General features: G+C 42.0%; 1 protein-coding gene across 1 annotated transcript; it reads left to right on the forward strand.

Annotated features, from left to right (window-relative positions):
• Positions 1 to 5,942: 5,942 nt before the first annotated feature.
• serpine3 (serpin peptidase inhibitor, clade E (nexin, plasminogen activator inhibitor type 1), member 3) lies at positions 5,943 to 13,942 on the forward strand. The gene is made up of 9 exons (XM_084085045.1): positions 5,943 to 6,040; positions 7,347 to 7,662; positions 10,201 to 10,440; positions 10,794 to 11,039; positions 11,985 to 12,183; positions 12,997 to 13,097; positions 13,325 to 13,408; positions 13,633 to 13,716; positions 13,822 to 13,942. The coding sequence occupies exons 2-9, from the start codon at positions 7,398 to 7,400 to the stop codon at positions 13,872 to 13,874; spliced, it is 1,272 nt and encodes a 423-aa protein (XP_083941171.1). The 5' UTR covers positions 5,943 to 6,040; positions 7,347 to 7,397; the 3' UTR covers positions 13,875 to 13,942.
• Positions 13,943 to 14,288: the final 346 nt, after the last annotated feature.

Genomic DNA, 14,288 nt, shown 5'->3' on the forward strand with positions numbered 1-14,288 from the left:
AACCATATTTAATTATTGCTTTCTCCAATAAACACCTGCATCTACGTGTCAAAGTAATACAATCAATTAATTTACTGTAGTAGTGTTTCAATGGTACAAATATATTTAATTGTAGTTACTTAGCATAGCATCATTGGGTCTCAACAGCTGTTTCTTTAATGAGGTCTGCAGCGGTTCCCTTGGGTGTGTTGGAAGTGTGTTAACAAGGTGTTGTTTCAACATGGGACACGAAGCGCTGGCTTTCTTTGTTGGCTGTACAGTAAGTCCCTGTCTCACTCCTCCGTGTAAGCACATTAACAGGTGTGGGGGTGCTCTGCAGGCCTCTGCACAGTGCAAAGAGGGAAATCCCATAATAGTACCTACTGTATGGGTTGTCAAAGTTTAGTCATCATGGACCATCAGAAAAAAAGGGGATTCTGAAATCTCTTTCTGGGGATCACAGCCAAAAATAAGTCTGTCTTGTTAGACTGTAAATGGAACTATCCTCACGTTGAAGCAGAGCAGATGTCAGTTTTACACTTGTCTTACAAACTGTTGTTTTTACTCTGTTGTTTCTTCAAAGCCCAGATTTCCTCTTCCAAAAATGTTGTTTTCACATGTAGCCTAACCATGTTCCAAAAGAAAATGAATGACTTTTGTGGTCTATTCATTGCACATCGTCATGACCTTGTTGTGTCTTTGCAATCAACTCTGGCTGATTCAAGTGGCTAATCTTTGTATGCTGTAAAAGGTTTGTGGGGATGACTGCATTTATCCTGTGTGTATGGAGGACAACATACATGTAGTCATAGTCCAATTAGTTTGACTCAGGCCAGGTGTGACCGCTTAAATCAGCCATCCCCCATCCAATAAAGGTTAACGAATAATACTGTCTAAAACCAATGCTGTTGCTGCTGGCCACCCCAAAATACAGTTTTGTTTGTGATGGACGTCATGATGATTTGGCTACCTTTGGCTACTGAGGCTTCTGCATGTGCTCTGGGAGCAAGGAACCAGAGGTAGGCATTCCAGATTCACTCTCATCCTACAGTCAAAATGCTATCAAAATCAAAATGTTTGCACATACATGACTGCAAACGAAACTTAGTCCAGCCACAGATAAAGATGATGGATGTTAATTGGACTTATGCCCAGGCAGGTATAGCTATAAAACCCAAGTTCAACATTGCTTTAAGTGCAAACATCTTTCTGCACAGTCAGGTTATTCCCTGAACAAACGTAATCTGTTTCCACATGCTATATCTTGACACTGCACATCGAAGCTACCCCGACCATTCCAGCTTTCATGTGGCCTAAAGAACTCTCTCCACTCAACTATTTCTCCCACGGCTCCCAGAGGCGACCAATCTATGTGGGATGCGTCCCCTCACGTCGCCCCTCTCCTAGTGCCAGCGCTCGAGACTCTAATCCTCCACGCTGTACCTGGCAGAACGCTCCGGCGACACCGGCTCACAGCGCTGCCGGCCTCATTGCAGCCCGGCCCGGCCCTGCTTACCAGCACCCCTGCTAATCCCTCCCACACCAAAGGCCCAGGAGCCCAGAGGGACATAGGGCACAGGAGGTGAATCAAAATAAGTCAGTCAAACTCCATCCAGAAAGGACACTCACTGTATCTCTGTATCGCACTGTATCTTATTACAAAGACCTGTGCTTGGTATCAGAGATCCTGGTTTCTGTGTCTGTGTGTGCAACACAATGGAAAGGTGTGTGTGTGTGTGTGTGTGTGTGTGTGTGTGTGTGTGTGTGTGTGTGTGTGTGTGTGTGTGTGTGTGTGTGTGTGTGTGTGTGTGTGTGTGTGTGTGTGTGTGTGCGCGCGCGTGTGCGTGTGCGCGCGCGCACTTCATGTCCACCTGTGAGTGTGAGCCAGTGTTATATTCACTCTTGCAGAACATTGCACAAACCCAGGCTATATACAGTAGGGAGAGCTTCTCTGGTTCTGTCTCTTTCTCTCCCCCACATACCCCCCCCCTCTCTCCTTACAGTATACACATAGCAATTCCTTTTCCAGATGTCGTGTCTGTCAGGTGGAAACGTCCAGCACCGTTACTTTTCAGGAAATGGAAAAAATAAAAAGACCTGTGTTCCAATTGATCCATTACAGTTATTATTTAGTTACAAGCTCTTGTTAATACTTTTCATTGAATTAAATATTGAGTTAAATATTTATAATACGCACAAACTTTCAAAATGTATCAAATATAGCAAAATAGAAGATCTATAACCTCACAACTATGTTTGTGTGAAACTTTTGTATGACAAAGTAGGGCATTAATTTACTAAAACAATCATAAAAAGTTTTAATATAGAGATGCAAGGTTTCTGCCCAAGAGTGACAATGTGCTCATTTCGTGGTTGGATGATGAAACTTAAAGAGGAGGAAACCAAACAAAGTCCCTGTGGTCCGGTGGTTTTTCACTGCTAAGAACCCTTCTTCTCCTCCTCCGCCTCCTCCTCTCATTTTATTATCATCCGCTCTGTAAGGTCAAGGGTCGTGGGGAGGGGGGACTGGGGTGAATGGTCTGAATGGAGAGCCTGGGGACTGTCACCGTTAGTAGGGATTAAATTGCTGCCATGTGGGGAAAGGCACAGGCATAGCAGAGTCACACACTCATCAGCGTATATATTTAGGAACAGAAACTCATGGAACCGTAATCCTCTGGAAACAAAGAGTGACGGAACACACGCACGCACGCACGCACGCACGCACGCACACACACACAGACACAACCCTCAACACATAAAAAACTAGTAGACAGCATGAGTCTTCTTGCTATAGCCTGATCAGATTGAATGTGCCTTCAACTGTGTTACATGTATTCCTTTCCTCTCTATTCTCTCTTACCTACTCTAATTCTTCCTGCAACTACAATGATGAAAGCTCGCACCATAGAAATACTATTCATGATGTTAGAGAAGCTGTCTGGTAATCAGAACTAAGGTCATCTGTTTGGGTTCTGCTGACATTCTATATGTGTCGAAGTGTCCCTGAGCAAGACATTTAACTCCAAACTGCTACCCCCAACAGCACCTCCAATCATCATCGATGGAGCGGTGTTGGAATGTGTTGAAAACTTTATATACCTTGGAAGCCTTATAAGCACTGAAAGTGGAACTAAAAAAGACATCAAGGCGGGCTCTCAACAAAGCAAGAGGTGCTTTCAGCCAACTTCGCAACATCTGGAAGTCCAAACAATATAGCCTCAAAACTAAGATCCGGCTCTACAACAGCAATGTTAAGGCTGTCCTGCTGTGTGGCTCCGAGTGCTGGAGAGTAACAAAATAGGATATGAGGAAGATTGACGTCTTCCACAATAGCTGCTTAAATAAAATCTGCAAGTTATTTTGGCCAAATAAGATCTCCAATGAGGAACTTTGTAAGAAGACAGCTTGCATATGTCCCTTGAGATTAAGAAACGCAGGTTAAGATGGCTCAGTCATGTGTTGAAGATGCTCAATGAAAGGTTACCCAAAGTTGCCTTGAGATGGACCCTGATTGGGAAAAGAAAGAGAGGCAGACCAAAGAACACCTGGCGAAAGACAGTGATAATGGAGCTGAAGGAGATGGGTCTTTCCTGGGACGAAGCACAGGCCAAAGCACGAGACAGGGTTCAGTGGCAGTGTAGGATTGTGTCCTTATGCCCCAACCGGGACGAAGAGGATATAAGTAAGTAAGTAAGCTACCCCCGAGCGCTCATCTTAACCATCTGAGCAGCCATCAGCGGGGTAAAGCTGAAAACTGAATTTCCCGCACAGGAATAGTAAGGTAATTAAATCAAATCAAATGTGACAATAAAGTTAATTCTAATTGTAATTATAATTACTAGGCCGATACCCGATTTGCAAATTAATTTCATTCTTTGGGCAACTGCCGATCCCACCGACTTCCCACACACTCCCTAAGGTTCTCGGCGATACGAAAGCTGAGTGTGAAGTCGATCGCTTGGACGGTTGTCGAGTTAAGCGGGGGACGATCGGACAGAGATTTCATACTTTTATAGATACATTTTCAAATGAATAATAATAATTACTAGGTGTTACTTGTCTCTTGTGATGACTGCATTCAGCCTCAAATATGTCACATCAAGGGCCACACTCCAGCCTGAGCAAATTCCTTCTACTTTGAGCCCCTTTGTGCAGTTTGCTTTTTCAATTAGTCCATAGATCAGAGCACAAATCATCATTTCTACTTCACAAATTGTGTTTTCGCTCTCTCTTCATCTTCACATTGTTTGTCAGAAGGCCTCTCACTCTCACAGCCTTCAAGATAAAAAGTTGTTTATCTTGGCAGCAGTTCAAACAGTCTGTGGTCAATTGCCATGACATCTAGTCTATCCCAGTCCTTAAAATTCCACATTCCTGCGTCCGGAGTCGGAACATTTGGTTTTAAAGAATGTGGCGACTCCATTTAATGAAGCCAAGTCGGCTCCACTAATTAGTCAAGTCCAGTAATGGGCGGAATCCCAGTTAAACAAAGCAGCCAAATACCTGATGGCTACCAATCATCTTCTCCCAGTGGGGAAAACATAGAATGTGTTCTTTTATGCTAATTGTGGCGGGGACATCAATTAAGATGGCTAAGGGGGGATTTCTCCATGGCACTTACTTTTATGTCTAGGCCCTATACAGAGCATAGCCTATTACTATAAACAACATATATTACAGGCCATTACATTTTCTTCCCATCTTCATAATGAGTCTGAATTGTAGCCTAGACTACTTTAATGGACAATTTACTTTAAAACACTTCTGGGGTCATTTTAATGCCTACTCTGGCTTGTGTGTGCACCCCAGGCAATTTTTAAGTTGTTTGAGTCAATATTTAGATATTTGATATATATTAGGTCAGACATGCCCCCTCCTAGCCATATAGCCCTATTCAACTTCAGTCTCCATTTTAACCATGTAACACTCATTTAAAACACACATCCCTGTTCTGGTGACTGACATTGTCCTTCCAATGCTTGAGGCGCCAGGCGGGTGTGTTTTTTCAATTAAATTGTAATGAAAATACATCAATAGAAAGTGATTAAAAAAATAATAATAATAAAGCCCCTCATGCATTAGAAGGATAATATCAGTCATCAGAACCAGGGATGTGTTGTGTGTTTTCAATTAGTATAACATGGTTAAAATAGAGTTTGAAGTTCAGTGGGCTTATATAAGTGGTGGTCTGATAAAATATCTAAATATTGACTCAAGCAACTTTTAAAAACTGTCTGGAGTGCACACAAAAGCCTGAGAAGATGTTAAAACGAGCCCAGAAGTGTCTTTCTAGGCTCCAGGGTGCTGAATGTGGGCCTACCCTGTCCATAGGCTAAAACGACAGAACTCTGTCTGAAAACTGAGCTGAGGTGATACATTGGCAGGTGGACATGTTCTCTGGGAGGTGGACCGTCCACGTGGACATGTCAGCGAAAGGCAACAACAGTTATTTTTAATGAAACATTCCGCACAGTAGGTCGATAGCCTTCATACCAATTATAAAAAGCTGACGCGGCACTTTTCTTGGACGTCAGAAGAACGCCGCAGTTGCATTCCAGCAGCCTATGACATCTTTTGATCATCACAACAAAAGGCCAATGACTTTGAACTACTCCGTGTGTGTGTGTGTGTGTGTGTGTGTGTGTGTGTGTGTGTGTGTGTGTGTGTGTGTGTGTGTGTGTGTGTGTGTGTGTGTGTGTGTGTGTGTGTGTGTGTGTCGTTTTCCCAGCTCGGTTCGGGATTTGCTGGCCAGAGACATGCCTCCCTCCGCCTGGCTCCTTATAGCGCCGTGGAGGCAGGAATTCTGGCTGAGTGGTACGGATCTGTACGGACATCGCCGACAGAGACCACAAACACGGAGCATTCCCTTTAAACAAGGTCTCATGACTAACAGGCTCCCTCGATAAGCAAAGCAAAAGAGGACAGGAGCACAAAAAAGTGACAGACAGCAGGGAAGATATAGCAACCAGCAGCAACTGACACAGTGGGATTCACACAGTGACTTACCGTTGACAGCAGTGGCGGGGATCAAACGGACAATACCTCACCTGGACGCCAGGTAGGTTTTCCAGCATGTGTCTGACTCTGAACTGATGGACCGTTAAGGCAGTGTGGTGGAAAAAGGAGGGAGGCTACTAAATGTTAAAGTAAAAGTAAAAAGTAAAAGTATCAATTATGCATTATGTCCCATTTCACAAGTGTTCTAATAATAATATAAATAATAATATAAAAATGTTTTTTAAATAGCAGATCTTCAAGCTCACAATGCATGATTGCAAGCATTGTGAGCTTAGATAGATAGAAATGTACATAGTGGTTAATGTGTGTTTTGTAATAATAATCAAAATCTATCAAGTAACTAGTGACTAAAGTTTTAAAATAATTGTGGTGGAGTAAAAGTATAATACTTGCCTCTGAGATGTAGCGGAGTAAAAGTAGTGAAAATTGGAAATACTCCAGTAAAGTAAAAAATACCGCAAAAGTACAGAACTTGAGCAAATACTTCGTTACTTTACACCACTGCCATTAGGATACTTGCTGATGTAATCCTAATTTTGAGAAGTTGTGATGTCAATGTTATAGTGTTCCTTCTTTTGAATTAACACTGGTTTCACTGAAATGATGGTCAGACAACCAGTACTGCTTTTGACCAGCTTTACTGGAGGTTCACAAGTGGCAGCATGACAAATGAGAAGGGCATGAAAAGAATAGAGCAGTAACAGGTGCATCCAATTCAATAATTAAGCAAAGCATAGCCAATCACTACAATGTTCTCACATAATTACAAATGCCATGGGATATTCAAAATCTAGATATGGCCTAATAGATTGTCTTTTCTTTGAGCTAAGCTTTACATAAAAAAGAAAACAATGTTTTGTTTGTCTAGTCTAGAGGTTCTACAACAATTATATTAATGTACTGCTGATTTTGTTATTTCCTGCAGAGTATTATGCTTTTTTTGATTGATTGAATGAATACTTTATTAACAGTTTGCAAAAAAAAAGCACAGAAAGTACAGTTCAAGAAAGCACTATGGCTTGTTTCCATTGGGGTCCTGTGTATTCAATTCATCGAAACATTTAAAGACAAATATGAAAAATAGAAAAAAATAGAAAATAAAAATATCTACAGTAATAAATGCCTTAGATGTTTTGTTATTATGAATCAACACATTTATAGGGGTTTTGAGATAGACAGATTAATTAGCCAACAATAGAACTAGCCTGCCCTACACTCATGCTAACTCACCTTATGTGTGATGGATGTATTGGGTGAGAAGGGCAGACTGATTCCTAATAGAAAATGCCCACAGACCAGACTGGATAATGATATTTACACCTATATTCATTTTGTTTGTCTCACAGGCATCTTTGGGACTCCTGTTATACCACCCTTGGACCTACAACGCTGAGGCCATGTGTCGCCTGTCAGTGGCTTCGGTCTTCATTTGCTTCTGCTTGCTGGAGAGAAGCCATTGTAATGGTAGTCTACAAGACAACATGGGGGAGCTGCACACCAGATTCGCCGTCAGCCTCTACCAAGCACTCACAGAGACAGAGAACAGCTCCAACCTGATTGTCTCACCAGTGAGCGTCTCGCTGTCCTTGGGGTTACTGCAGCTCGGTGCCCGAGGAAATACACAAGCTCAACTAGAGGGAACGCTTGGATACAATGTCAATGGTAGGATTCACTCCAAAGTCCACCGATCACAGCTATGTGCCCAGTATGCAAGTCGGCCTCTAAATGCTTCGCCCAGCTAGAGACATGAGGACAATCTTGCAGCTTTGGGTGCTAAAACTGGGTGGAAACCATTAGAGAGATAAACAAGAAAATCTGCCAATCCAAAGTCTTTAGGCGATCCTTCATATTGGGGCAGTGACATGATTGGTTTCCAAAGCTGTAGCCGTAGGTTTGTTCGTGGCTGTTCTCGCCGCTCCTCTAGCAAATACCATACATTTAGAAGTTCCCAGATATAACGGTAGGCCGCAGGGGGTCAACGATCCTCTGGCAACACGAGACAATGTGCCCAGAATTCCAAGTGCATCATCACAGAACACCATGTGCTGAGCAGTGGTGGTTTGGTCACTACACGGGGACACCACAGTGTTCCACTGGAAATGTATCACACGCACGCGCAAGGTACGGCCAAGTACCCAAATGGCTACTTTGCATAACAGGTTTACCGGTGCACGCGCGTGCATGTGACGTCATTAAAATACCGTTCCCCTGAAAGAGAAATCACCATTACATCACTGATGCTGAGTGATTGGCCACACACACACACACACACACACACACACACACACACACACACACACACACACACACACACACACACACACACACACACACACACACACACACACACACACACACACACACACACACACACACACACACTAAATGCACCTTTGATTTTAAGTACTGTTGTTAGGCTGTCCTCATACCCTGCAAGATATGTTGTACTCATCATCACCATCGTTTGTGGCCTGCAGGCCGTATGGGCCCAGGATTCCTCCGGTCCTGTGCTGTTGGTACCAGGTGGTGTGGCGTGGTGCTGCTTCTGGCCATTTAGCCCAGGGCAGAGCACAGTGGTGTCTGGAGCCCTAATGCCTGCCTTCCCACTAGTTATAATCTCATTACCCACCCTGAGGGCAAGGCCCAGGGACTCTGAGGTCAAGAGGCCACTGAAGAAAACATACAGGGATACACCAAAGATTCACAATGAGCTGAAACCTTTTTTGTGAGCTTGTAGATCGTCTTTTTTCAGCGCATGACACTGTTGTACGATAGAGGGGGAGCAACATCACAGCGCTCTGAATTTCCCCTAAGTAACATTTTGATCACACATGTTAGACAGAGATGGAATGTAATCATGTTGGCTGCTGTGTTCATTTGAAAGTGATAACTTCCATCAACTATTCCAATCGAGACATGTGAGGATGATTATACACAAAATTCCTCTGGAACTGACTACCTATGGGTCTGCAAGCTCCCATGCCTGCCTGGTGTTGCTACTCAACTAAATTGCTGAGGCATGTCAATGAGTGCAAATCGCTCTGTATAATAGGTTTGAGTGCCAAGCACTGTTGCAGGGAAAGAAAAAAAAACGCCACCTCCTGGCTGATATGACATTATACTTGGAAGGCTGGTAGAGGTTGATGAATTGTTTGAAATAATCGTTGTTTACTGATGTAGAAATGGTGCTCTCATTAGTGCCAGGAATGTGATTAGAATTTGGACGGTTCATTGACATGCGGGGAGCTTGGCAGATGATGACTTCCATGTGGTGTGCAGCAGTCACCACCAGAATGGAAATATGTTAAGCAGTGTTAACCACTTTCAACCTGGTGTCTCTGGTGTCTTTGGGCACAGTATATTATTGAATAAAATATAAAATATATTGAATAAAATAAAATAAAATAAAATACAAATAATGAAATAAAATAATAATGATAATTATTATTATTATTTTCTTCAAAATGTTCACAAATAGTTTGTGAAAATAGCAGTTCTACAAGCTCACAATGCACAATGCCAGCCCAGGTTCGGAGATAGATTCAGAAATAGCTCTGAGAAATAGCTCTGAGAACGCCGGAATGCACTCAGGGTGCTCTCTTGGTCGTTCGGCGGGCCACCCCTGTCACAAACGACTGGACACGCCGCTGCTTGTAAATTGTAAAAAAAAAAGATTAGCTTTTCATCATATGACAAAGTATATAGGTGTTACGTAGTTAAGTATAATGGGCATTTATTTTTGCATGGTCTTGCAAGAACACAGTATACACAGTTTGAACTTGCTTCATTAACATTTAATGATTTTGTTATAGAGGAATAATTCATGCTCACTTTAGGCCTCCGGCAAGAGGCATAGCAGGTCTTGGGTCATTTTATTACAAAGGCAGTTTTTGTATCTTGTCTCTCTGTTTTGCATTTTGCTAACAGTACCAAAATCCAGATGTTGGTACTATGCAAATAATTGGTAGAATTTAAATACTGCTGCTGTCCTACTTCACTAAAAATCGAATGACTTTCAGTTCTGCTTTGGCTCAGGTTTTTGTGGATAGTAGACCTCAACTAATTAGATAGCTCTCAATTCGACAGACATACAACATTTAAAACTTTACCTCTGTCATTGTAAAACAAATTAAGAGATGCTATACTTTCTGGTGTATCACCTCTGACCTCACATTCTGCATTTTGTTTTTCTTCTCACAGACGTGCAGGTACAAGACTTCCTGTTACATTTGCAAAGTGAAGTGGGTGTAGGAAACACCAGTGAAGGGATGTGGCTACAGCAGGCCTGTGCCCTATTCATCCAAAGTGGCGTTCAGCTCCTGACAGAGTTTACTCAACATGCAGCAGCCTGGGCCAATGCCAGTTTGGTCCGTGCCAATTTTAGCCAACCAAACCACACACACAGCCAACTGGTGCGATGGGGACACAGCCATGGCAGTGGTGAGTAGTAAAGCCTCACAAAACCATTTTTTAAAATGCAACTCTGTTGTATGGCAGTGTTGCATAATGAAAATAGCCAATCGGCTTTTCTATTTTAGCTACTTTGGAACATTTTTGATTGGAAAAATTACTCCTTTAATGAAATGACCAAAATAGGTACGTCAGGTTAAAATGCCCCAAATAGGTACATCAAGTTAAGCCCCAGTATTGTGCAAGCATACTGTATGTGCAATATTTTTGCTCCATCTCCTGAACAACTAAATCACTAAGACTGTCCAGACCTCCTGGAAATGAACTGTATGGACATTGTGCCATTTAGTGCTAAACTTTGACCTTTTCTCTTGGACTTCCAGATGAAACATGGCCCCTCCAGTCAGGGAGCAGCAGCGGGGAGCCGTCATCAGGCTCAGGCGAGGCCCAGGGAGAGGCCTCGTGGTGGGGCAGCCGGCTGAAGATGGCCCTGGTTAACACTGTGGCCTTCCGCGGTGTCTGGCAGAAGCAGTTCCTCTTCATCAACACACAGAACCTGCCCTTCACACTGTCGGATGGAAGTGTTATCAAAGTGCCCATGATGTACCAGGCCACAGAGGTCAACTTTGGTAAGATTCTTATGTCAGGCAATCGGTAAAGCAAGCATGTAATCCCTGCAGTATTTGCTTTGGTCCTTCCATACCAAATCAACCCTTGGGAATGTAGTTATATTGCAGATACAAGTCAACAAGACTAAGTATCTTAAAGACCCGCCAGTGGCCCATAGAGGCCATACTGCTCTACACCTAACCAGACCAAAGTGGTTTGAACTGACTGACATAGCCCCCCTTAAGCCTGATTTATACTTACAGTGGTTTTATTTCCTATGACTTTACAATTCTAAGCATAAGGGGAAAAGGCTGTTAGAACAATGTGTCACAAAGCATGTCTCCTGTCCTGTGTATTCACAATCCTAATTAGGGATCCACTGGTCGCTGTCCAGGGTGCTGAAAACAGGGTTAATTTATTTTTTACAGACTTGTCAAACTATCTTCAACATAGATACAGTATTATATTATACGGTATGTATATTAGAATGTGTGTATATGGGTATATGCACGCATTCGGGTGTATATATGTGTATAAGAATGAAGACACGAATGTATATATTGTATATTTTCAAGTGTTCGATTGAATGTAATTACGAAATATTTTTAGTGTTCATTCAATATGAACTTCATAAATGATGTACATAAGTTAAATCAACATGCAGGAAGGATAGGCATAAATAAGCTTTGAGCTTCAGCCTATATATGCCTTTTCGATCAAACAAAAATAATTGGATTATGTGTGGTATGTGTGGTACGTTTTGTGTAACTGATGTGGATCGAAATAAACTAAACTAAACTAAAATTATATTATGGAATTATTTTTATATTTTGACATAAATATAGAGAATGCACAATTTAAAAGGTTATTTTGATTGTGGCATATCAAATAATATATTTACATTATCAGTTAAAATATCCTGAAAACATTTAACGTGTGTGTGTACACGTGCTGCTGTGCTGCAGGTCAGTTCCGGACCACGGCGGACCAACGTTACACTGTGTTGGAGCTTCCTTACCTGCGCCACTCCCTCAGCCTGCTGTTGGCGTTGCCGAGTGACAGGAAGACCCCGCTGTCTGCCCTGGAGTCACAGCTCACCCCGCGCCAGGTGGCCTCCTGGGACACAGGTTTACGTAGAACCAAGATGGACATCTTCCTACCCAGGTGATCACACGACACATGGGCTGATGCAGCGTAGTTGTTATAGTAGTACTTTAACCCATTGAATCCAGGGACGCGCTATGACCTTGTAGATCTGCATTTTTTTTGAAAAATCGCGAACATTTTGTGCAAATGTATATTGTTTTAAGCAAACATTTGTAAGTCTGTTACAACTTCTGGGGGGTCCCTGGAACAAACTTTTTTGAGATGGGGGTCCACGGCCAAATACATATCATCGTGGGGGTCCTTGACATGAAAAAGTTTGGGAACCACTGATATTGTAGCAATATACGTTTTTTCAAAAAAACTGTTAGGATTTAGAAGATATTTGTAGATGTAAAGATTTGAGTTAAAATGTTCGCTTTAAAAAAATATATATATATTCAACGATTTGCAAAACTTTTCAAGATTTTTCCAAAAAATAGCAGATCTACAAGCTCATGCCGCGCTATGATCTTGTATATCTGCTATTTCTTTAATAGCCAAATAAATCAAAAAATTACACAGATGCGTTCCCGATCCCGGGTTAATATGGAGTCACAGTTGCACACTACAATCCTGTGTGAAATTAACTCTGAGAGTGTACAAAATAATGCAATAATTGTCCAGAGTTACAAAAGGATACATTTACATTTTACTGTGTGTGTAATACACACTGTTTTCCATTCCTATATCTCTTGCTGGAGAAAGATAATGCTGAGCATATACATTGTGTAGTGACAAGTGATTCTGTTACCATACCATTGATGTGTTTATATGTATGGACTATGGAAGGATATGGGTTGGTGATTTATTTTCCCTTTGTGCGATTTCCAGGTTTAAAATGCAGAACAGGTTCAACCTGAAGTCTGTGCTGCCCTCCATGGGTGTCAGTGATGCGTTCAGCCCCACAATGGCTGACTTCACTGGCATATCTGGTAAATAAATCAACTTTGTACAGTATATACACATTCTTACTACAATTAGACCTCTTTCATCTGTGCACTGTATAAATATACCTAGATCACTTTGATCTGTGCATAGCTTCCAAGTTATTGTTGTCAAACTACACTATACAGTGTTATCGTCAACTCGGGACTATCGTGGTACAGTACTGCCGCTCGTTACAGTAGTTTAGTTACATTTGTCATGTCTCTGCCTGCAGCAGAGGGTCTGTATGTGTCAGATGCCTTCCACGAGGCAAGGATAGAAGTCACTGAAGATGGGACAAAGGCAGCTGCCGCTACAGGTGAGGAATTTACTGCATACTGATGACCAAAAAAATCTAAGCTCTAAGATCGGCTTCTTTCTGCAAAGAAATTTGATGTAGGGGGGAGAGCGGCATAAGTAGAGAGCTGACCCCAGTCAACGTCCGTAATTTAGTAGAGGGGGTTTAAGTGGTTAATAACATTGTATTCACCTATGACCTGTCTTTTATATTCATAGTCAGAAGTTTATATCTTTGCCTTGCAGCTATGGTGCTACTCAAGCGATCTCGTGCCCCCGTCTTCAAGGCTGACCGCCCCTTCTTGTTTCTTTTGCGGCAAGTTGACACAGGTGATTATTTTTTTAAATTCCTAAGAAATGACGCTGTGGATTCACAACACTGCAAGTTGCCAGTCACAGTTGAACCTCAATTATTATTGCGGTTTCTTTTTTCAGGATCCATCTTATTCATAGGACGAGTGGTGAATCCTGTGGACCAGTCAACATAGATCTAAAGACTCTTCAACTCCCAACACACCTCATCCACACACCAAACCCCACCCTTATCTCACTACTGGTATTTATTGGGGACCAACAGGAGGGTCCGGAGACACTTCAGTAAGAGGGACTATATATGTATTTTTTGTATATATTTGTAAATAAATTTTAATACGTGCGTTGTTTTTACACCCCGAGTGCTTTGGTTCTTTCTTCATCTAATGAGAATATTGAATTAGTGATCAGACGGGAGAAAAATAATGTGACAGGGTTTGACAGAATGTGCATGAAATTGCACAAATTAAGGACATTGACATTCTTCCCATATTACACACATTTAAATGTTGAAGAATCAACGCAATATAAGAAATGGTAATTTTAGAATTACAAAATACTTCATTGTCCATACTGATCTGATGTAATGG

This window comes from Gymnoscopelus microlampas (assembly GCF_963454915.1).
Source record: "Gymnoscopelus microlampas genome assembly, chromosome: 17".
NCBI classification, from domain to species: Eukaryota; Metazoa; Chordata; class Actinopteri; order Myctophiformes; family Myctophidae; genus Gymnoscopelus; species Gymnoscopelus microlampas.